General features: G+C 39.7%; 1 protein-coding gene across 2 annotated transcripts in view; it reads left to right on the forward strand.

The window, feature by feature from the left end:
* The first annotated feature begins 275 nt into the window (after positions 1-275).
* Positions 276-23,276, forward strand: part of MED27 (mediator complex subunit 27) — a 95,124-nt gene continuing 72,123 nt past the window's right edge. Inside the window, exons 1-2 of one of the 2 annotated variants that reach the window (XM_064468625.1) lie at positions 276-515; positions 3,204-3,348. In XM_064468625.1, coding sequence (XP_064324695.1) covers positions 310-515; positions 3,204-3,348 — 351 coding nt within the window. In that variant the 5' untranslated portion in view covers positions 276-309. The remainder of the gene's footprint in view (positions 516-3,203; positions 3,349-23,276) is intronic. The other variant, XM_064468624.1, reaches the window with a different exon arrangement.

Consider the following 23,276-nt stretch of genomic DNA (forward strand, 5'->3'; position numbering starts at 1 on the left):
TTGCCCCTGGCTCCCGCCCCGGGGCCGGGCAGACACCTCAGCCGCTCCGGTCACGGGAGGCGGGCACGGGGCAGATGCGGAAGAAGTCCCTGAGGTTAGAAAAAGAGGATAAAAGCCGTTAAAGTGCCCTGTTGTATCGGTCAGCCATCTCCCCCCGCCCGGGGCAGCCCCCGAGGAAGCGCCTCTCCTCGCCGCTCGCCCCCCGCCGCCTCAGAGCCCGGACTACATTTCCCAGCCTGCCCCGGGCCGCCGCGGCCTCGCCGCGCCCCTCACGGCCCGCTGGGCGGAGGCCGGGCCGGGCCGGCCAAGATGGCGGAGGGGGTGCTGAGCCCCGGGGTGAATCTGGAGGCCTTCTCTCAGGCCATCGCCGCTATCCAGGCGCTGCGCTCCAGCGTCACGCGGGTCTTCGACTGCCTGAAGGATGGGATGCGGAACAAGGAGACCCTGGAGGGCCGCGAGAAGGGCTTCGTGGCCGCCCTCCAAGAGAGCCTGCACTCCGTCAGCCGCGACCTGGGGTGAGTAGCTGGCCCTGAGGGGGCTTCCATCCGCCTCGGTGCGCAGCCGGGCCCCTGCCCCGAGGGGTCCGGGGGACCCCCGGGCTCTCGGAGGCGCTCGGCCTGCCCTTCCCACTCCCGGAGAAAGTTTTAGGCAAATAAATGCGAGAACGCTCCGGTTTATGCCTTCCAACGTTGTGCGCGTTACCCCTCGCGGTGTTTCATTCCGCAGCCTCCGAAGGGATGAGTGCTGCCCATAATATTTACCTGGTTTTTGTTCTTGTTTTGATTTACAAAAGGAGCTGGCGGTGGGATTGCCTTGGCAAGCTGAATGCTGTTGGTTGCATGGAGATTTTTCTCTGTTCTCTGAAAACTAAAAAAAAAACCCACAACCTTTTTAGGCTCTGACTATTCAGTAGCTTCCAAGCAATTAAAGAATGACCACTTTATTGCCAAAACTTGTAAGGCTGGAAAGTTAGTGCATGTTAAGTGTAGTTGTTTAGTGCCAGCAGGTGTGTTTCACGTAAACAGAGACAACTGTGGAGGCTGACGGTCCGTGTGGGACCTGTGGACTGTTGGGTTCAGTTGTCTCCTGCCAGAAGCCATCGGCGCTGTCCAGGGAGGCGTCGGAGGGCAGGGCAGGCGCGTAACCACCCTTGCCCAGCACACCTTCTGGCCTCCTGAGATCTAGGGTTCGGGGTCTTGTGTACAAGAATTTGTTTCTTGCTGGCTAATAGGCCTTGCTGATTGTTTAGTTCTGATCGTGGTAATATAATTTGTTACCTACTTCTTCCCTTCTATTGGGAAAGATGGTAAATAATCATTCTTATGAATTATGTACGCACCTTTGTAGACTTCTCTTGTACCCCTTTGGTTTTTATTGTTTGCAAGTTGAGGAGGCTTCGTGGTTCCCTGCATGAAAGCCGTGCCATTCCCTTGGTTATCCTTCTTGTCTTTCGCGGTAGCTTTTTGAAGAATTATCTGGTATAACCGCAAAATCTTGTTCGCAAACAATAATAGATAGCAATTGGTTCTGATCTATGTTGTCTCATGTGTAGTATTTTATACTCGTCTACTTTGCAGTTTATCGTCCAGTATTTCAGTGCTGTGAAGTTCTTGTGCGAGTCTTCGCAGTCAGTCCCTGTCCTTACTACCATACTTGAGAGTAGCTTCATCATCAAACTTCACCAGTTCCTTTTTTACCATGTCGTCCATGCCATTAGTAGATATGCTTATCGGTGCTTTGGTGACCATTTCTTTCCTGATTCCGTGCAAGAACTTTTTTAATATTTTGGAGTATATTTAATTTGTCTTTTTTGAAAAGTAACTGCCCCAAAATATTGTAATGTAAGTGTTACATGTTCCATTACATGTTTGGGAAGCACAGATTTCAAGTAGCAAGGGAATACTCCAAGGTGGATTAAGGTTAATGATATCAGTGGACTTTGGCTCATGTCATGAAAGTATTGACTGGGATCCCTCTTCAGCATTTTCTTATTTGTTATGTCTGTTCATGTTTATTTTGTTGTATTCTTTTGTCAAGAAATATTAAGCACATTCATGAGTGTTCACAGCACCAGAGGCTTAGAAGGAATATAGGCCACGGAGACTTGACGGAATGGTGATTAATAAAGAAGAATTTTGTGGTAGGAAAGCATGCAAGTCTCTTAACTGTCAGGTCTGCTGGCATTTATTTTTGTAACCTTCATTAAATGCAAATTGAGATATTTAGGGATTTTTCTTTGCAGAGATTTTCCAAAGTCATGCTTTGAAGGGTCTGAATCCTGCTTTTAATCTAGTAGAAGTTCTGAGGTTCAGAGTAGGATGGAACATTCAGAAGTCAAAAGGAAAGGCACCTGATTAGTCATGCCACTTGAAAAAACTGCATTTTATATCTGTACAAAGCGGCCAGTCTTTCTTCTACAGCTGATTAATGCAAGTTTTAAAAATTGCTTAACTTTTGTTACTATTAAATGTAGTGTTTGACAAATGAGATATGAAGCAGTAATAGATCATTTCACAGTGAGCTTTTTTCATGGGAAAAGTGTGCTTATTATGCTTTAGTTGAGTATTTTATACACGTCTACAAATGTACAAACTGCTTATGGAAAACAGAAGATGCTTCCTTGCCCTGAGAACTTGGAATGTGTATACTTGCTGAGAGTAACTGTAGTTTTTGCAGGGCTATCTCCAGGCTTAGGACTAATGTGAATTCTTCTGTATATTTTTTTGAGGACAATTTTAATTTCTAGATCTTTAATGAAATGATGAGGCATCTGCTTGCCTGATTGGCGAAGACTATGTCTAGTATTGCCCCTAGTATTGCAGCCAATGCTCAAGTAAGAATTTTGGAGTTTCTCAGGGTATGCGTTGCTCAGAAGATGCTGTGGGTTCTGGAAGTGCTCGTGAATAGGACCCACATAGTTTGACTCTTTCGAGATTGTCTTACAAAGACTCTTGACTTGTACTTTCTCTCCCTAGAAACACTGAGCTTAATGACTAACAGACCACTTTAAATTGTTTGGGTAATGACAGTGATTAAGGTTTTTGTTTCTTTGTTTTAATTGAATTGCGTGGGTATTTAAAATTCACATAGGTATTAAATTAGAGTTCATGCATGATTGCCTTTGCTGCAGGGGGATTGTACATCTTGGATATCTGTATCTGCAGATCTGACTTAAAAAAAAATGCCATTCTGTTTTCTTTCAGTGAACTGGAGCGTCTGAGCAACCTAGTTGGTAAACCCTCTGAGAACCATCCCCTGCATAACAGTGGACTGTTGAGCCTAGATCCTGTTCAGGACAAAACACCTCTTTACAGCCAACTTCTTCAAGCCTACAAATGGTCAAATAAGGTAACAGAATACATCAATGTAATTTAGTTGTGCATTCCTACAGAATGTTTGGTTTGTGATGCAGTAGACCACTGACTGCTTGAGACTGTCAAAATTGCTGAGTTTGTTAGGAAGTTGAGGAGCATAATATGTACCTAAATGTACTTTTAAGGGTGAAAATGGTGCTTTAATTGAGGGGAGACTTTTCTGCAGTACTGAGGTGTGCCGTTGTTTTTGAAAGCAGGTGTTAATTCCCAAGCAGAATAATAATAGAATCATAGAATGGTTTGGGTTGGAGGGACCTTAAAGATCACCTGGTTCCACCCCCCTGCCATGGGCAGGGACACCTTCTACCGGACCAGGTTGCTCAAAGTCCCATCCAACCTGGCCTTGAGCACTGCCAGGGATGGGGCATCCACACCTTCGCTGGGCAACCTGGGCCAGTGCCTCACAGTGAAGAATTTCTTCCTTATATCTAATCTAAATCTACTCTCTTTCAGTTTAAAGCCATCACCCCTTGTCCTGTCACTCCATGCCCTCCTAAAAAGCCCCTCTCCAGCTTTTTTACAGGCCCCTTCAGGTACTGGAAGGCTGCAATATGGTCTCCCTGCAGCCTTCTCTTCTCCAGGCTGAACAAGCCCTACTCTCTCAGCCTGTCTTCACAGGAGAGGTGCTCCAGCCCTCTGAGCATCTTTGTGGCCTTCCTCCGGACTCGCTCCAACAGGTCCATGTCCTTCTTATGTTGAGGGCTCCAGAGCTGGATGCAGCACTGCAGGTGGAGTCTCACAAGAGCAGAGTAGAGGGGGAGAATCGCCTCCTTTGACCTACTGGCCACGCTTCTTTTGATGCAGCCCAGGATACAGTTGGCTTTCTGGGCTGTGAGTGCACGTTGCTGGCTCATGTTGAGCTTCTCATCAACCAACAGCCCCAAGTCTCCCCAGGGCTGCTCTCAATCCATTCTCTGCCCAGCCTGTATTTGTGCTTGGGATTACTTGGCCTTGTTGAACTTCATGAGGCTTGCATGGGCCCACCTCTTCAGCCTGTCAGGGTTGCTCTGCATGGCATCCCTTCCCTCCAGTGCGTCGAGTGCACTGCACAGCTCAGTGTTGTCGGCAGGCTTGCTGAGGGTGCAGTTGATCCCACTGCCCATGTTGGCAACAAAGATGTTAAACAGCGCTGGTCCAAGTACTGACCCCTGAGGAACACCACTTGTCACTGGTGTCCACTTAGGTGTCAAGCTGTTGACCACAACAATTTTAACTGTGACCATCCCATGTCAGCTGTTTGGCATCTTATGTAAATACAGAAGTATATTGTGTCCTTGCATCTAGTAGTAAACACTGTAGCAGAGGACAGTGGGGATATTAGAGCAGAGATCAAGCGCTTACGTCACTTCCAAGCCTATTTCTAGGAAAGAAACTTAGAGGGAAGGTGTCATCATCAGAAATCTTGATGCCTTTCTGTACAGTTTGCTGCTGCTAAAAGCATCTGCACCTGGTCTCAGAAGTAACTTTGTATTCAACAGTTTTAGCATACCTAGTGTTTTCAGACTGTATATATTGCATCAAATTTTAAGTAATGTGTAAAAAAAAGACATGTATTGTTACTGCATTTTTTACATTTTTTAAAAATTGTTTTTGTTGAAACTTCTTTCTCATGAGCATAATTCAGTTCCATAAGCCTGTATGCTGACTGTTACCCAGAGACAGAGATTGGATAGGTATCTTTCCTTCTCTGCTCTGAATGTAGTCTACTCGTGGGTCAAAAATATTCCTTTTCTCACATCTGACTTTATTAAATAAGTAAACATTGCATTATCACAGTTATTACTGGTCTTTGAGTGTTTCAGGTTGCCTGTTCCTTTTGAGTAACCTTATTACTTTTTATAGAAATATTTCAGTGAATACATATTTAAAAGCTTTCTTAAAATTATCTTTGAAATACTAATGAGCTGTTACAACGTGTGAAAGATGGATTCGTATCTGTTATGGTAATTGTTACTAGCGAGAGATTCCAGAGTTGTAGATTTAACAACCTTGTACAAGACAGCAGGAGTAAACAAGAATAATAAATCTGAAAATATGTAGGGCATTAAAAGAAACAATTCCACTTTAAATTATTTATTGTGATACATGAGCAAGGAAGACTTTCAGACTACACAAGTCTGGCAAATTCTTGCTATACGTTGAGCCAACCAATCTAATATTATTCAGATTTAAAATAGAATGCTACAATAATATTTGTATGAATACCACAATACTGCTTGTACAGTCACTTTTCAGAATACAAGTCTGTGTTAATGTCTTCTAAAATCAGTAGAGTTCAGCATGGACAGAAGTTTTATATGGTTGGAAAATGGGGGACAGGAAAGATTTTTAAGTAGAGATTTATTAATTGAGAAAATGTTTCAAGACTGTGTTTCTTGCTTTTAGCAGCGGATTACTGGCACTGAAGAAAAGACAATTAATTTGCTACTTTCAGAAAAAATAAAACCATCTAACACATGAAAACTTCTAAACTTTTAATGCAGTTAAGTCTTCAGTGATTTAGTTACTTCTTTAGGTCATTATCAGAGTAAAATCAGCTGGTGATGAAATGGCTTTGGCAGAGTTGTTCTAGTGGAGTTTTCTTATTAACTTAGAGTGTTATGGAGCTTTGAAGAGCAGTTTTTTGTTTTACTGGATTCTGATTTCAGAAAGAAAGTTTTAGCATCCTGTGCGCTGATATACACAGTTCAATGTTCCAGGAGAAAACTAGTGGATTTTTTTTCTTTTATCTCTGTTGTCTTTGACTTTTGTTTTACAGCTAAAATAAAAGATACTCTTTAAGTGGTATTTAAATAGCTACTTTCTACCTGGTGGTTCTTCTGAGCTTGGCTAGCAACCTCTCTAGGGTTTGCAGTAACCAGGAGGCATGGATAGGTTGCCCCTGTTCCTAACAGCAGATGTGTTGCCTGTGTGAGGGTGTTAGCTGCTGGATTTACCATTAGCAGCAAAGACCCTGTTCATGCTCATGTGAATGGCTGCTTAATTCTTCATTGCTAAATAAACTTCCTGAGTAAGTGTTACTTCATTATATCTTTTGGCCATCTTCTGTTCTTATTATGTGTGTCTGGTGTTTTCTGTTGCTTCAAAGGGAGGATTTAGATGTGGTGACGTGTCAATACACTTTGTCTGTCTGCATTTCATATTTAATTTGTGACCCCTTTGTGGCTTGCTTGTATTTTTGATGAGCTGAGATAAGGGCATTTTCCTCTCTCTTTCATTGTTCATTCATTACTGATGGCATGAATAGCCACACGGCTGCCAGGGGAAGATGGATGGAGTAGAGTTTTGGGGCTGTGGTGCAATTCAAAAAGGGCATTAATGAAATACAGGGAAGATGAGCGCACAGACTTTGTGTTGCATGTTTCAGTGCATTCTGTTTATTTTTAAAACGTGGGGAGGGTAGTAGTAGTAGCTTGTAGGACAAGGATGAGTGAGGTTGGTAGTAATAACTGGGCTATCTCATGAGAAGCAAATTATTGTTCAGTATATCAAAGCACTGTACATACATAGTACTGTATATTTAAAAAAAAAAGCTCTGCTGCATTTTTTTATCTAAAATTGAACCATTAGAGGTAACTATTAAAAAAAGCTGCTTAATTGTAATTCTTGTTAAAAAAAACAAAACACCAAAAACCCCGTAGAATTTCAAAAGTTATCCTACGTAATAGTCTGTTTAAGAGCTGGGGGTTTAGTTGGTCCACTTACCAGTATTTCTGCGTTGGAAATTATAGTCTTGGCCACTTTTTGGAGAATAAAGTGACAGTAACCTTCCAAATACTGTAAACCACATAAAGCTCTTCAAAGCATAGTACTACCAAATTAGTTCTTTTAATTTTTTTTTAGTGTATTAATGTACCTCAAAATTCAGCAGTTTTGCAAAACTGGATAATATCTACCTATCTGACTGACTTTTTCCGGCAAAATTGGTTGCAAAAGTAATAGCTTGTTTAGTTTTCTTTTCTTAAATTTCAGCTGAGGCTGTATTAATCATTGTTCCTTGTGGTTCACAAGATACTGGATGTTAGAACAGTTATTTATTTACATTTGCAGCTTTGTTTCGATGCTAAGTGAAGCAAATACCCAATTTTGATCTGCTGTTGGATCAATAGACAAGCTGTTTGGGTTAAGTAGCAGTGCTGGGTAGGAAGTGTAGTTAGGATCATACTCGCAGGCATAAATAAAAAAATTTCTTTAAGATATGAATGTTAATGTAGGAGATTAGACATACCTGACGCTTTTCAACTTGTTTTGTGTACCATATTTAATACGTGTAGCTGTGGCTGGTTACGTACTATGAGGAGACTTTTAGGTGCAAATTTACTGACCTCACTCTTTGGCTTAGTGCAGGAGAGATTAATTGCATTTAATTGTGATTTCAGAGATATTTGCTCCAAACCTTATTTTACTGCATCTGCAAGTCACAACTCTAATTCCTCTGTTTCTGAGTATCTTAAGTTTGCCTGCTCCAGGGGTATAGAAAAGTCCAGTGGGAAAGATTAAAACTTTCCTTACGGAAGTGTGTTATCTTGGCAGCACTTGCTATTTATTAGCACCTGCTATCCTGGTATTTACTTACTGTAGTTTACCCAATAGTTCTGCAGATGGTAAAGTTGTCCATATAATGGAAGCAGCTGTTTGGGAGCACGACAGCTTGTCAAATGCATTAATTACATACTCATGCAGCTGTAAAGGAACTTTACTTTTCCAGGTGTTTAACAGAGCTTACAAGCTACAGCTGAAAAACTCAGGAAGTTTAAGTTGATCTTACTGCAAGCAAGAGCTAAGTGGTTTTTCTTCTTTGCTTTAGCTTCTTTTATGTATCAGTAGAAATCATACAAATAAATTACTTTTCTGACTGTGGGGTGCATGGAGGCATGTAGTAGCCATGGAACAGTATTTAGGTCTACTTGATAAATTTTTTCCCCCTCCTCTTCAATTTCATTTAAGAAATGTTTTCATCACTGCAGTTGAAGTGCTCCTTCCTGGAAGGATCCATATGTGCTGTCTAATATAATACTGAAGATACAGTATTAGAGAAGATAAAAATGAGCTATCGCTCTGTATGGGTAATGCAGATAAAGTATTATTGGTAAGTTAGGAAGTTTGTAGCAATCAGTAGAGGTTTTTTTCACGTGGACTGTCTCAGTTTAGAAATTGTAATTCCTACCCTGACCTTGCACTAACTTAACCCCCTGGTTTTAGTAGTTATGTACATCTTAGCTGTTGAATTTTTTTGTAATATGATTGTTGTGTCTGAGCAGCTGAAACTTAAGATGGCAGTAGCAGTCAGAAGGGATTCTGGTGTATATGTACATGGCCTGATACTACTTGGAGGAGTCAGGACTGGACCTGCCTGCAGGGTGCTGCTGCCTTACCTCTCATTACCAGCAGGTGCCTGCGTCTTGCATTATATTGGAATTCAAGAAACTACCGCAGGGGAGACTGCATCAGCTATAAGTTTAGATGAATGGAATTTTAAAAGTCACTTACTAGACTGAAATACAGATTAAATTTTTATTTAAAAAAAAAGATATGACCTTATATTTGTGACAGGGCACTGGAAGAACTCGCTTCTGTTCCTCTTCAGGACACGTCTATAAGAAATGCCCTTACGCTGGCCTTCCTTGTTCCTGGTGCTTCTTGTTTTCTGCAGTAGATGAGACCATGATCTCATGAGTAACAGCGTCACTTACTAGGCAACTGCATGTTTCTTGATATTGGTTCTCAATACTGGGTGACAAAGAGGTTTTGTGGGGGCAAAAATACTTGTTGATGATGTGATTAAACCAATATTATATACTTATCCATATATAAAATGTTTAATAAAGCTTGTGATAGTGTGGCTGCCTGATCCAGCTACAGTAATGCTGGCAGCCAGGGTAGATACAGGTTTTTGGAATCCTGGAGTTTGAACTCATTCACTGAGTGGGATAAACTTTTTGTTTTCCATCTGCAGCTTTAGTGAGGTTGGTTATTGCCTGTAGCGTCTATTTGTTCATCCTCTTTGCCCTTGGCAAAGCATTTGTATAGCCTAGCCCCCTGTGTGCCCGAGGCAGTATCTGTTAAGGTGTTTCCACTGACTCCAGTGGAACAGAAAATATACAGCGTATTATACATCCACTGAGCCAGGCAAATGCTTTTATAGGGCAAGCTTCCCCTCTCTTAATGGGGTGCTGTTAAGTAGTTCATGCCCAACATTTGAGCTTTAATCACTGGTAGAGCTTTTTTGCTTATTTGCTTTTGTCTGTTTATTTGAAGGGTATATGCAAAATGGATCAACTACCAAACCAACACTATAGAATAACTCTTTCTACCAAATTTAAGAAACATTGAGTTTGTTAGATAGCAGCAAAGTCTTCCTGGAGTTGCTGAGTGATAGCAGTATTAGCAGAATTTACTTGCCCAACTGAAAATATTGTCTTCTAGAAGTTGTCTTTCCTTTGTTCCCCCCCCCCCCCCCCCCCCTTTGGAGTAAAGGGTTTGTTTTCAGACTTTCAAATAATACTATTAACAGCAGTAGCAGTGGAGGAAATTTTGAACAATGGTAGTCTTGAGCAGGTGATGTTATTTTAATTTTTTTCCTTGATTTTTACCTTCACTGAAGTGCAGTGTTGTATGCTGTACTGTTTTCAGAATTGCACTTTTCCGTTTGCTATACTCCAGTTCCAATGCTTCTGTAGTTTGAACCGATGTGTGTAGGTGTGAGTGAGTGGTGGTATTGTTTTATCATCATGAGATGGTACTTAATAAACATGATAACCATGTGTTTGGAAAGGCTGTCATCTACCACTTCAAGCAGAAAGCAAAAAATCAACTTTTCTGACTTTGTGACTCTTGGTGAGTAAGATTTAGATCGAATTATTCTACTCTGTGAAAGGAAGATTATGGCAACTTGCATAAACTTTATACTATCAGTGTGTTGTAAATTTTCCAAGGGAACAAAGCTGGGCAGGAGTTGTCAAAAATTTATTTGGAAGTAATACACTGGCAAATACAAAATGCAGAAAATTACTGTTGATCTGCATGTTGAAATACACTAAAAATATTTGGATTTAAGTTTGTTACTTCATGGCTTCCTCTTGTTTTTACATAAATTTAAAATCGAACTGTTGAGATAATTCCCATTAATTAGTTAAAATGATTTTCTGTCACATGACAGAAGTGAAAAGGAATATATAGTTTTTGTTTATTAAATTAATTTTGTGTGTTCCCTGATAAATTATTTGTATAAATTGTATTTGTTGTAGGTCTCAAAAAAGAAATCAATAGAGCCTGTAGAGAAAGTCCAGACTTGTTACAACTGCCCTTGGTAGCTAAGTATTGATTAGACACAAATATTGAGTTTCATGACAATAAATGACATTAAATGTTAACCATAATAGTAGAGGAACACTGTTGAAGTAAATTTTTTTTTTTGTCCAACTTGATTGTAAAACGAAGTGTTCATTCCCAGGAACATTAATTTTAAATTTTGGATGCACTTGAAACATTTTGAATTTAATGTAGTTTTACAGTAGCATGGACAATGTAACTGAATTATTATCTTGGCAGTTCTTTGGAGGTTCAGGCAGATGGCCAAGATTTTGTCCTTTTAGGACTTTTTTTCCTACAAAGATGCGAGGTTGTAATATTGTGACATACTGTTCCATGCAGATCCAGCTTCTTCTGCTGAGATTTCATCCACCCATCTTGGGAGACATTTTCTTTTCAGGTCTGCTGTATGATCAGTTGCAGACATGTGGCATGGAGGAAAAATGTGTCATGATAACTGGATCATCTGCTTGCCCAATTGCTTTTGAAGATCCCCTGTGCTTGCTGGGGTGAGAGTGGGAAGGTCAGTGGTGCAGCTTGAGCTACTGGTATTCTCAGTGAGGAGGAGCTCTGAAGAAGTTATTTAAAGAAAAGATTTGAAGTGACCAAAATCCCTTGGTTTGTTCACAGAAGGGAACAAATGAAAAAATAAGATTTTAACTGAAGCAATGTGACAAGTCCCTACAAGGATATCTCTATTGCACTCTGAAGAGCACATTTTAATCTGCTTTGTAAGAGCAGAATTGGTGCTTCATCGAGGGAGTGGGAGTGGAAAGGTTCTTAGGGATTACTGGCTGTCGACTCCTTTCCTGTGCAGATAAGCCGTGGGAGTTTATATTCCTGTCACTAGAGAAATGAATGATGCACGAACTGGTGTTTTCTTGTACACGGGGCACAAAATAGGAGCAGGGCCACTTGGATTCTATTCTTGCTTTTCTTATTAATTTTTGTTGTAACCTTGAACAGGATGCCTGATTTTTCTGTGCCTCATTTTTCTTACAGATAAAACAGGATAATAATACTTAACCTACTTCTTGGGAGAGTTTCTAGTCTAAATGTGTCTCAAGTGCATTGGATTCTTTGGACAGAAATGCTTTGCAGATGCCAGGTATTATACAGCTGGTGACTAATGTTGTTTGCCTGGCAGTCTGGGAAAATGCCCTTTATGGGCTTTTAATTTTGTGTGATTTTAGGCAAATGTTTTGGTGAAATGCCCTTGGCTGTTCGGAGTTACATTAATGTGGGTTTTTTTGTTTGTTTGGTTTTTTTTTTAGATATGGCTAGGAAACAGGTGGTCACCTCTTTGCCTCCAACTGCCATAGTTATTAATTATTGCTCAATTGTCTGCCTGGAAAATCTGAGTTTTATTATTGCAGAGTAGATTTTTAGTGACCAACTATGACAGGGGTGGCAAATTCACATAATGTGCAAATTATCCTTGATCATAGAATCATAGAATTGTTTAGGTTGGAAAAGACCTTCAAGATCATAGAGACCAACCGCTAATGTAGCACTGCCAAGTCCTAAACCATGTCCCTAAGCACCACGTCTATGTGTCCTTTAAATACCTCCAGGGATGGTGACTATTACAGTGCTGTGGGAAGCAGCACTGGAAAAGCTGAGGAGGAAAACAGAGCTTGTACCAAAATGCAACAGTGGGCCAGGAATTACGGTAGCCTATGTACACTTTATTGGAGAAGGAAAAAGGTGGCACAAGAAATTTTTCTGAGCGTCTCTGAGCTATGTAATGATAGTTTAGTTAAAAAAAAAAAAAGGGAATGTAGTAAAAAATATTGAAAAGCTTAATGAAAACAAGGAAGCTTATAAAAATAGCAACAGTAAATGTAAAGGCAGAATCACCAGCTATTGTATGTTGGGTGGGTTTTAATCTCCCTAGAGATCCTGCCTAAAGCAGCACATGGAGATGGATAATGCTGGGTACGTCCATCTTCTTTTTGGAGGGTGCCCCTTTCCTCCTCAGCTGGGAGTCCCTGGAATCTGCAGCTCTTGGACTCTTGTGTTTTTGTCTTTGATTCCTATGCTGGTTTTGAACAAAAGTCCAGCCCAGGGCTATCCTATCTATTTTACTGTTAGCATGCATAACTATGAAAGTGTTTTTGACACCTAATAATTGGAACAAAAGGAAATGAAAATTACTCGTTTCTTTTTTCTTTGCACTGCAGAAAGATGCTATAGCAGGTGACAATTTGCCACCTTGTGCCAGTATAATTCCCTTGGTTAGTGGAATTTCATTGACATTTTAGTAGACTGAGTTTAGTTTCTTTCTTCAGGAAGGGAAGAAAATACTTCTGTTGCTAAAAAAAAAAAGAGAGAGAAATAATTACCCTTTGGTTCGGGCTTGTTTGTTATGTAGTTGGATGTTTTGTGTCTGTGATCTTCCCGGAGTGATAATAGTAATAAAATTCTCACTAAAATGCTATTGTGAGTTAAGGTTGTATGCATTCAAACAGAGTTTGCCTTTCTTACTGAATTTTGCTAGAATACTTAATTTCAAATCTGAAGCAGCCTGAGAACATGATATGGTGTTTTTATGTTGTTGTGCCTGGTGTTTGTTGTTATTCAACAGGGTTTTTCAATAATGCTGTAAGCTGTACCAGTCTCACTTTTTCTAATTATGGGAAGTGATATATCAATACACACTATTATAAATCACAGCCCTCTTGTCAGCTGGTGGGAATTATTTAATGCTTTACAACACCTTTATTTGCTAATGAGTGGGTTCCCCCCCCCATTTCTTTGATAAGTATTAATGTTCTAGCTGTTAGCCTATTTCAGGATGGAAATGATTGATGTTGCTCTATTTTAACCAAAACACTTCTACCCACTCCCGGTTCCTCCTCCTCGAACTCCTTTTTTTCATCTGCAAGAACTCTTCATACAGTTCTTGTTGGATGGCTGGATTATGTAATTTGTAAATCGGTGATCACTTTCTGTTTAAGATGCATAATGTGGTCATCAAACCAAATTGGTTAAAACTGCATTGCTTTAAGTTAATAACAGACTTTGAATCAAAGCAAGCCATGCACAGGCACAGAAATGCAGTATGTAACTGAATAAGTCATGGTACAACCGTTAGATTGGAAGAAAAGGCCTTCCTTTTAGAAGTTGAGAAATACAATAAAGTAACTGGAAATCTGTGTTGTCTGGGGATTAATTGAAGAATATGTAGCACTGCAGAACAAGAAGAGCATTGTAAGAAACGCTCGGACCCAGAACTCCTTTGAATTTCATACTTGCCTGCTATCTCAGCTCCTGGTAGCTCAGACTGACTCATCTTCTAGTAGATGGTGGCCGCCATGAAAGCACAGAGGATGTTTTCAGAGTCTAAGTTGTGTCTTATTTTCTCTGAGGCAAATTAAAGATGTTTGTAAAGCATTTGGGGACCTTCATATGAAGGGCATTCAAGGAATACGAACACTAATATAAAATAACTGATACAGGTGATAAGCATCCCATTGATATTCTTTATATGGAAAAAAATTTTATACCTTCTAGAGGAAATAAAAAAATGGAAAATTTAATGATGTCACGCTGTTGCTCTCTTCTATTGTTGTTGTCAGGCCTTTTTGTGTGACTGTTATTTGTTGGTTTGTTTTTTTTAATGTAGAAGTGTGCTCATCTCTATCCTTTTTTAGAGTTTTCCTTTGGAGTTACTAAAGTCAGTCCTCTCAGACAGTGCACAGAGTGATTTGTGTGAATTGCATATAAGCAATACTCAATTCTATCCCATTGTATCTTAATCAGATAGTGTTGATAACTGAGCTACAAAACATGGAAATCATCTAAAAGCGAATAAAATTGAAAATAGTCTCGGTAAGGAGCTGTATCTAATCAAAGTGCGGTTCAGGTCACTGGTTTGGCTACTGCTTCATGGAAATGTATGTTTGGCAAAAGTGTGGCAACAGTTTTACATTCAGCAGTAGTTAATACGGCGCTTCTGACGTTGAAGGCCTGTAACCCAGAAGGTCTATGGTCATTCTTGAAACCTCTTGCCTCTTGGGATCAATGCATACTAATTTTTATTTTCCTGGGAGGAAAGAGTAATCCTGCCCTGCTGCAGGAGGGTTGTTTTGTGGCTCTGATGCTGTGACAATTGAAGAATGTGAATAAGGAATTCCAGACCATGGCATCGGTACCATTACTATTCACATCTGTACCTGGTTTTTAGTTTTAACATAAAGGTGTATTTAAAAAGATGTGCAGTTGGTCTCAGATGACCTTTCAGAGTGAATTTGCTCTTTCCAAAATATTCCTGTTAATAAGATAAAATTTTGCTTGATAGTTTGAAGCAAGTTGTCTTTTCCCCAAAGCTTAAGGTTTCACTAGTGATGTTAAGCTAGCTATTAAGGAAGCCCACGCTTTGCAGTAGATGTCATCATTTTATGTTCTTCTGAAAATGCTTGTTTTTGCAGGTGAACTTTGTTTCAGATCTGGCGGGTATCTCACCCAGCTTTTAGGGACACTTGAAATTGGTCTTCTGCTTTCTGCAGGAGCTCTGATGAATGACTCCTCCTACAGAAGACCAATACTTTGCTTCTGTTGTAAAATCCTGCCTCTTGAGAAATGGCCTTGAGCTTCTTTTTCTTCCCCTCTACCCCCTGTAATAATTTTCTTCTGTCTTGGGTCAGCTGGGAGTAGAAATGTGGAAAAACAATATTCTAAACGTGGTAGTAAGAATTGTAGCCTGTGTTACTTTATGGCTGACTGTCGGGCTTGTTCAGTAGTTGCAGAAACGTATCTTGGCTCTCAGAGAAGTTTGAGTAGTGTCACAGTTGGGCAGGTTTGGGGGTTGATAGGAGAATAGAGACAAGAATATGAACATTGCACTCAGAGTTACTTCAGTCCTAACTCCATTTGTTGTTGGTGCATATTCTTTGTGTGAGCTAGCATTTAAATTGATTAGAACTGTAAAATCCTGAAGTTCTGGAGATAAAGATGACTTATCAGTACATCTTATCGCTTTCTCTGCCTATACAAGATTAGCCCAAGCACGTGTAGCAGTTCATTTTATCTAATTTTAAATGCCTGAATATAAGGCTTCTACTTGCATGAGAAACAAAAAACATGAATAAAATCTTTTAGCCACTGACATTTGTTCGGTTATAGTATACCTAGAAAAAGATGTCCTCTGAATTTATGAAAGAAGATTTAATGAAAGCTGACTGATTCTACCAGATGCTAGCCTTTCACATTTTTGATCTTTTCACAGAAAGATCAAAAGTTTATGTATCCTGAGCGCAGTTACCTTGTTGCACTCTTTTGCAAGGTTCTTGGCTTAGTGTGAAGTGTTCAATCATGCTCTGGTGCTCCACTGAGTTTGCTGAGATCTCAGGTACTCCAGTTTAATGCCTAAAGCTAGAATGTGTGAGTAATCTGAAAGCTGAAATGGCGCATGACTGCAGTTGCACACTTGCCTGGCGTCTTGGTGAGTTAAAAATGCATTTCTTGGAGTGTGCATTTTTTTATATGCTCAAGAGTCGGCTTGGTCCCAGCACATGTACTGAAAAGCTGACAGTAATAACTAATACACTTATTGGGTAGAATTAGTCTATAACATTATTGTGGAAACATGTAACAAACATGTTGAAATGCTAAGGATATTTTCAAGTTTACTTCAGATTTGGTTGGAAAGCAGATATAAAGTCTACATCTTACAGCATAACAGAATAACAGTTAAAATCACAGGGGTCTTTGATGTTCAGAGTTGAGCTTTGGAACAAATAGTTCTGTTCAAAACCAGAACTGGTCTTGATTAATTTGGTGGTTGTATTTGAATTCTTTAAGTTTCTGTAACTGACAGCGACATAGTATTAAGTGGTGCTCTGTATCCTGCATGGGCCATTAGGCACAGAGGAATTATATCTAGATGTGACATTTTACAATATATTCTAAAATAGATGTATTTACTTCTCATTATGTGAAACTGCAATTCCTGAGGAAATCAATATTGAAAATACCCACTAAAAGCTTCCTAGAATCTGCAGGCATGCACAAAAAGGAGTTGTACGTGTGTACTGTTACTCAGAAGTGATGGGCTAAAGTGAATTCCTTTAATCTCTTCATGTCAACAGCAACTGAGTGTATTTTCCTTATTGCAACATCCTGTTACTGCTACAGAAGATTCAGAGAATGTGGACTAGAGCAGAAAGAGTCCTCAGGTGTCTTTAAACTGTTTTAAGCTGCCCATGGTTTGAAAATATTCAGGAATCTGTGATATGAGCTGTTTGACATTTTTCCTATTCCAAATGCTCAAAGGAATAAATCTACATAAAGAGTGTTAAAAATGAGAGAGTCTTTGCAACAACGTCTGGAATCTCAGAATGTTACTTTATTTCTCTCTTTTGGCTGACCACCACGATAAAACAGCTGAATCAAATACATTCTTTTATGTATAAAATATATTTTTTAGGTCTTGACAGCTTGTTTCCAGTTTTAGTCTAATTCAGTTTGAAACAGCTGTTTCTAATCTCTGCAAAACAGTTTTTTGATGGAAATCATGACATTCTCAACTACTGCAGTGTTCCTGGGCTCTATCTCAGTTCAGAAGTTGGCTTTTCTTTAGGTTAAAAGAATTCTTCATTCAAAGAAAATGTCACTTCTGTATCAAATAGGCTGCAGTTAAAAGAATAATAGCTGCCTCCTCCCCTCAAGGTTATCTCTGAATGAGGTTGGATATATGTTTCTCTTCCTACATGACTTTTAAGAAAAAACATCACTATGTGTTTTACCATTAGTTAGATTTTTATTCTAATGTTCCCTGCCCTACCCATATGCTTTCAGTTGGGTTCTATTTAGAGTTTTCTCTGCAGTTGTCTCTGCACTCAGACTTAACAAGTTCTCTGGCTTGCCTTATGGTTCAGTTTTACTCTGGAGTCAAATCTTGTATTTTCAGAATTTTCAGTGTAACATTTTCAGTTTGCTCGGTGCCATCATCTTTTTTTCTTTTTTCTTTTTGGTTGGCTGCACTGCTTGGTGCCTCTTCCAAAGCTGGTTGTAGAAATTTCATAGATCACAGAGCTGATCAAGTCTGTAAGCTCTGTTGTGCCTGATAAAGGACAAGCTAACCTTTCATTTCCAATTTTCTGGTTCTTTTGGACAACCTAGCATGTAATATGGGGTGAAGTTAATGACTTTCTGCATAAAAGAACTTGCCATCTAGTTGTGTGAACACAAGTATATGATGATACCATGCACGGACATTTCAAAACATTTCTGATGGGGAGGCTGAAGGTTTCAGGAGTGGCAGTGTTGTCAAGTTTATGAGGAGACTGGACAGACTCTGGAGTTGCACATCCTCTTTCCTCTGTCCTTATTTTGGTGGATGAGGTTTCACAAGTCATTTTGTTATGCATGTTGTTGTTTTCCCATCTATAAAATGAGGACTGTGCTACAGAATGAGTACTCTGAGAAATCTGAGACGCTGCGTCTGAGTAGGATCACTAGTGGTTGCTGATCTTGCTCTGAGCCCACTAGGGATAAATACCATCTTGAAGACCCTTTTGGGTTATTTTATTAAAGCACAGTTTATCAGCTGAAATAAAACTAACATCTAACACAACACAAAAGCTTTACTATTTAAAGAGCTGTTAAATAAGTTTTCAGTTCTAAATTCAACGTTTTGCCTGGCAAATATATAGGAGTGTTTATTGTTTTCCTTGTGTATTTTTTTTCCCACAGTCTAAAGAACCTGACTTGGGGCTGCAATAGGATTAAGTGAGATTGCTAGCATCTTCTTTCCATCCCTCTTGTGTACCTGGTATGAATACATCCTAATAACTATTGATATTGCATTCATCCTGCAAGAAGCTAAGACCTTTAGTGTCTGCTGATGCTGCAGTTTTGATGTTGTGTTTTTCTTGCAAGTAAAATCAATTGAGACAAATCTTGGTAACTTTTACAGCAAAATAAAATGACTATGCCAGGCAGCCATTGGAAGTTTTTAAAGTACGGGTATGCTCATAGATCACATATGCAGGGTTGTTCCAGCAGAATTGATTGGTTGATCTACTAGATTTAAAGGTCAACTGTAATCACATTTCAGGAAGATTGAAGAAGATAGAAAATTGCTACTGTGCTTTTCTGGGTTGTATACCCGCTTCTGGTGCTCTTTGCTTTCCTCCTGTACATCTTAATTTACTCACCTCAAGCATCAATACATAAAGGGCAGGAGTCAATCTGCTTGCTTTCTCCTGTCAATGAGGGAACCAGTTAGTTGTATTTCCTCCAAGCCAATACCTTCCCTCTGGAAGACCCGAAGCAGAGAGTAGTCCACTACATTCTACAGAAATGGAAGAAACAAATCCCTTTTTCAGGGGAAGGCTGTGAGGAAAGTTGCAGTCTAGCTGGTTTGTTAGATGATCCGTTCGGTTCCTAGAGTTGATGCATCCAAGGGATGATATAGTCCATTCAAAGTGCGCACAGATGGGGGAGAGAGAGATGGCGTAACCCTCTTAATGGGTGGAGACCTTTGACTGTGGGCAATCAAAAGAACATCTCATGAGTAGTGTTTGATGTGGCAGCTTGGTATTACACAGATGTCCATAGAGACCAACCATATCTGCATACAGAGGCGAATAAATGTAATGTTAATTTTTTGCAACAACGCAAACGACAACTGCTTTGGTGTAGCAGGTAGCGTGAACTAAAGGCAACAGGGACGTAGAATACTCACCTGCTCAGATACAATTCATTTTCCCTGCAACAAAGCAGGAGGAGTCCTGAAATGAAAAAGGGGTTGATGGGGAAAAAGAAGATTTAATTTAAGCTGGTAAACCAAAACACATTATTCTTCAAGATTTTTCCCTCATGAACCATATTATTGCTATATTAATTTGATAGGACTTTGTTCATTGTTGTTTCGCTCTTTTTCTGCACTGACAAACTTGCAGTCCTTCTGTGTGGATCTATTCCATAGAGCAACAGAGGAGAAAGTGTTTAAAATGGAATAGACTTCAGTGGCACGGGAACTGTTCCTTAATCAGAGAATACAGCATTGCAAATGCTTTTAGCTAATCTTCAGACAAATTTGAAAGTAACTTTATGATTTTGTGTGGCTAGTAAATGCATATTTGATGATGGGCGTGCTAGACTAAGGGTTTTGTTGCATTAAGAGTCCACAGAAAGATGGGTCTTTTTAAGAGTCACTATCCGCCAAAAAATCCGGTGTAGGGGATGTTAACTGTTTTACAGAGGTTATTTGTAGTAGAACTCCCAGAGTCTATTTAACTCAGAGTACTGTCCTTAGTGCATTTTCATACGTGCTAACTTGCAAAATGTACTAATTCCCAAATGCGTAGAAACCAAGAGTCTGTCGCTTTTCTGTAAGCGTCCATGACCTGCTTTCAAAGTAGATGCTGACATACAGCAGTGGCTGAAGACTCTGCTTGAGTGGACTGAGGAGACATTTACTGTGTGTTTGTTTAAAGCGGCCTTTTCAGAGATTCTTGCTCTGATGGCCATCTAACTTGAGTACGCGTTTTGCTTTGTCAGCCGCAACGTGAAGTCTGGGAAGCTAATGTCTCATGTTCACTACACTTACAGTAAATATGAAAATAAATTTTTTTTTAAATAAATAATGGACTAGGCAAAGTTTTCAGAGGCTTGCATGATCAAATCAGAGTAGCAGCAAATCCTTTGTGATTTTCCCAGCGGCTGATGAAGTCCAACAGTGCCTTGACTGACTCATTTGCTTTTTGTTTTCTTGCAAGTTGCTTAAATCTGGGGTTTTTTTTGTTTTTGTTTTTTACCCCTTCATGATGCCTGCCTTCATTGAAAGGGTACTTATGGAAACAAGGAATTTTCTAAAGTGCAGTAGTAGTGTGGTATGGTACTAAAAACGTGATTGCTCTTTTGGTGTACGCAGCTGCTTGTCATCCTGATCAGTAGGCCAGAAAGACATTTTTGCAGGGACTTCAAAGAGGTTAAAAACAAGAATACCTGACACATTTATGAAGCTTCCAGGTTACAGGGAATTGTCAACTTATCAAAGAATGATTCTGTGTGGATGAAAGTTTGCAGGGTAAAAAAACCTGTCAGCAGGACTGTTATAGTGTTGTGGAAACTTTGTCTTTCTCTGCTCTTGTTTTCCCTTGAAGTCACAGGGCTCCAGCATCCCTCCTTTCTTCAGCTTGGTAGTTGTAGTAGCAGGTTTCTGTTTTGAATGAAAACAGTTTAATACAGGATCCATCAGTTGCCAATGTAAAAAACCTATTAGAAAAGGGGAAGAAAAATCCCTTTATCAAGAGTATTTGAGCAAAGTAGGTATTTAATCAATCTCAGGCATTCACTTTATTGAGAAGAGCAATACCAGTAGCAGCATTCATGGCAGGCAAAACGCTGGGAATATACATGCTGGTAATTTGTTTGCAGGTTCTGTTCTAATTCCTGTTGTCAGTGTACTCATCAGGCTTAAGTCCAGAAAAAAAGAAATGTGTTAGAAAGCATCTTCCTTAAAACGAACTCACTTTTAATTTCTTACTTGATTATTACTTTAAAGAACAATAATATTTGGTTGCTCACTGAGAGCGATAATAAACTTGTTTTTTCATGTTTCTTTTACAAACTAAACACAAGTGCAGTGTTTTAATGCTGACTTCTTTCAAAACACTGCTGAGCTTATGCCTTCATCAGCGTCCGGACAGTGCACTAGCCCTGCACTTTGGAGATGCTTCGGACAAACTTACTCCTTTTTTTTTTTCCTGAACTCCAGTTGTCACCTGTAGCAACATGTACGTCTGGGTGTATTTACTTAGAACAAATTGCACTTTCCTCATCGTCAGCAGGGTTTATGGTGGGATTTGCATTCCAGAGGCTGTTGCAGCCTCATAGGGAAACATTTGGATTTCACGAAATACTGGTAGGTAATGTTATTTAGTAAACAATACCTGAAGATTGCTTTAATCAAATTCCTGAACTATGGAAAGTTTGGATTTGAAAAATATTTCACAGAGGCTGGAGGGGCTGATGCTTCGGCATAAGTTTGCTGGCTCTAAACCATATTGCAAAACTGCGTGCTGAGGCCTTTGATTTCCACTGCCTTATACCAGCATCACCAATTGTGTCAGTGAGCTTTGATTCAATAAAAATAATAGACATATTCTATAGTAAAACACTTGTTTTAATGGACTGTTTTAAATTAAAACAGTCTTGTTGCTAAAACAGAATATGTCAGCATGATCTGTAGCTGAATAACATCACCTGTCATGGTGTGCAGGGCAAGATGATGCTTCCTCTGTTAACTCCAGCTACTGACCTTGCCCTTAAACAACCTGGTTTATTGTAGGAAAGTTGCAGAGGAAGAAGAATCTTACACTTGGCTTTAAACCTAGGTTTTCATCTGTGCTCCAACTCCTTAGAGAGCATATATATATATGTATTTTAAGAGGTTCCTGTGGTCAGAGAGTTTATAATGATTTGGCCTTTCTGAAAAGTTGCCGGGTAAATTTTTAGATTATTAGAAGTCCTTGCATGACTGATACATTGCTTAGTCAGGATGACCTTAAAATGTAATAATATTTGAAAGAGCTCGAACTAATTTGTTTTCTTCATATGTTTGTCAAGAAGTCCTTCACCTGTTCTTCGTGTGTCTGTGTGCATGTGCACGGCGAGTCCCTTGCCTCCCAAGTATGTCCTCAAGTTCTGAAACAGGACTTCCATTGAAAGCAGCCAGCTGCTTGTCTGCTCCAGCACGTGGTTGGAAACTTCCCTTGGCGAATTTTCATTTTGCTTCACAAATTGAATAAGTCTGCCAGAAAGAAGAACAAAAAATAAAACTCCCACAGCTTGGTAATGCTGCCCAATTGCAGTCTGTGCCATCTCCATGGTTTTGAGCCTTCATTATGCAGCTTATACTCGGCACGCTTTTATTTAAAGCAGAACTAAAAGTAGAACTAAATAGCTGACGTTCATAGCTGTTTGGTATGATGCAGAATTACTGGGAGGGGGACGGGACAGGAAGAGGAACACGGCTAGTGCGGTGTGGATTAGGCTCATTTATTTCCACAGAACTATGCAGGACTGTCTGAAAAAAAACTAAACTAGACCATGCTTTATCAGGGAACATCAGCTTACTGAACTAGGAAGTTCCATCTTGGTTTGCCGTCGTTAAGTTTTGCTTTGGTTTATATCCTGAAATGATGCAAATCAGTTTGATGTGGCTGTTGCAACAACCAGATGAACTATTGCTACTACGTTATTGCAGCATCCCTGTGCCGGTTGCTTTTCATGGACCCATCTCCATATTGCAGAGCCATCTGTTTTCCTTACTGTCCAAGCATTAAGCTCAGTAGTATAAATTACTAACCGCTCCGTGGCTTTCAATTGTTCCTGTTTGTTTAGTGTGCCAGCAGCGAGTCTTCAGCTCTTTCAGCACCATTTATAAGTTTTCCTTGCTCTTTTTAATGCCTCAGGCAAAAACTATAGTTGACCAAGTTGTCAGTTGTTCACGTTGCTGAATTATTGGCTCGATAAAATAAACTTCGGGTGGTAGGTAGGTAGTGTCCTCATTTACAGAAGATTTTGTAGCTAGACAAGTGATAGTAACAAGTCAAAAAATCATGGTTTGTGAAAAGC

The sequence above is a fragment of the Phalacrocorax carbo genome, chromosome 18, assembly GCF_963921805.1.
Source record: "Phalacrocorax carbo chromosome 18, bPhaCar2.1, whole genome shotgun sequence".
Classification (NCBI taxonomy): Eukaryota; Metazoa; Chordata; class Aves; order Suliformes; family Phalacrocoracidae; genus Phalacrocorax; species Phalacrocorax carbo.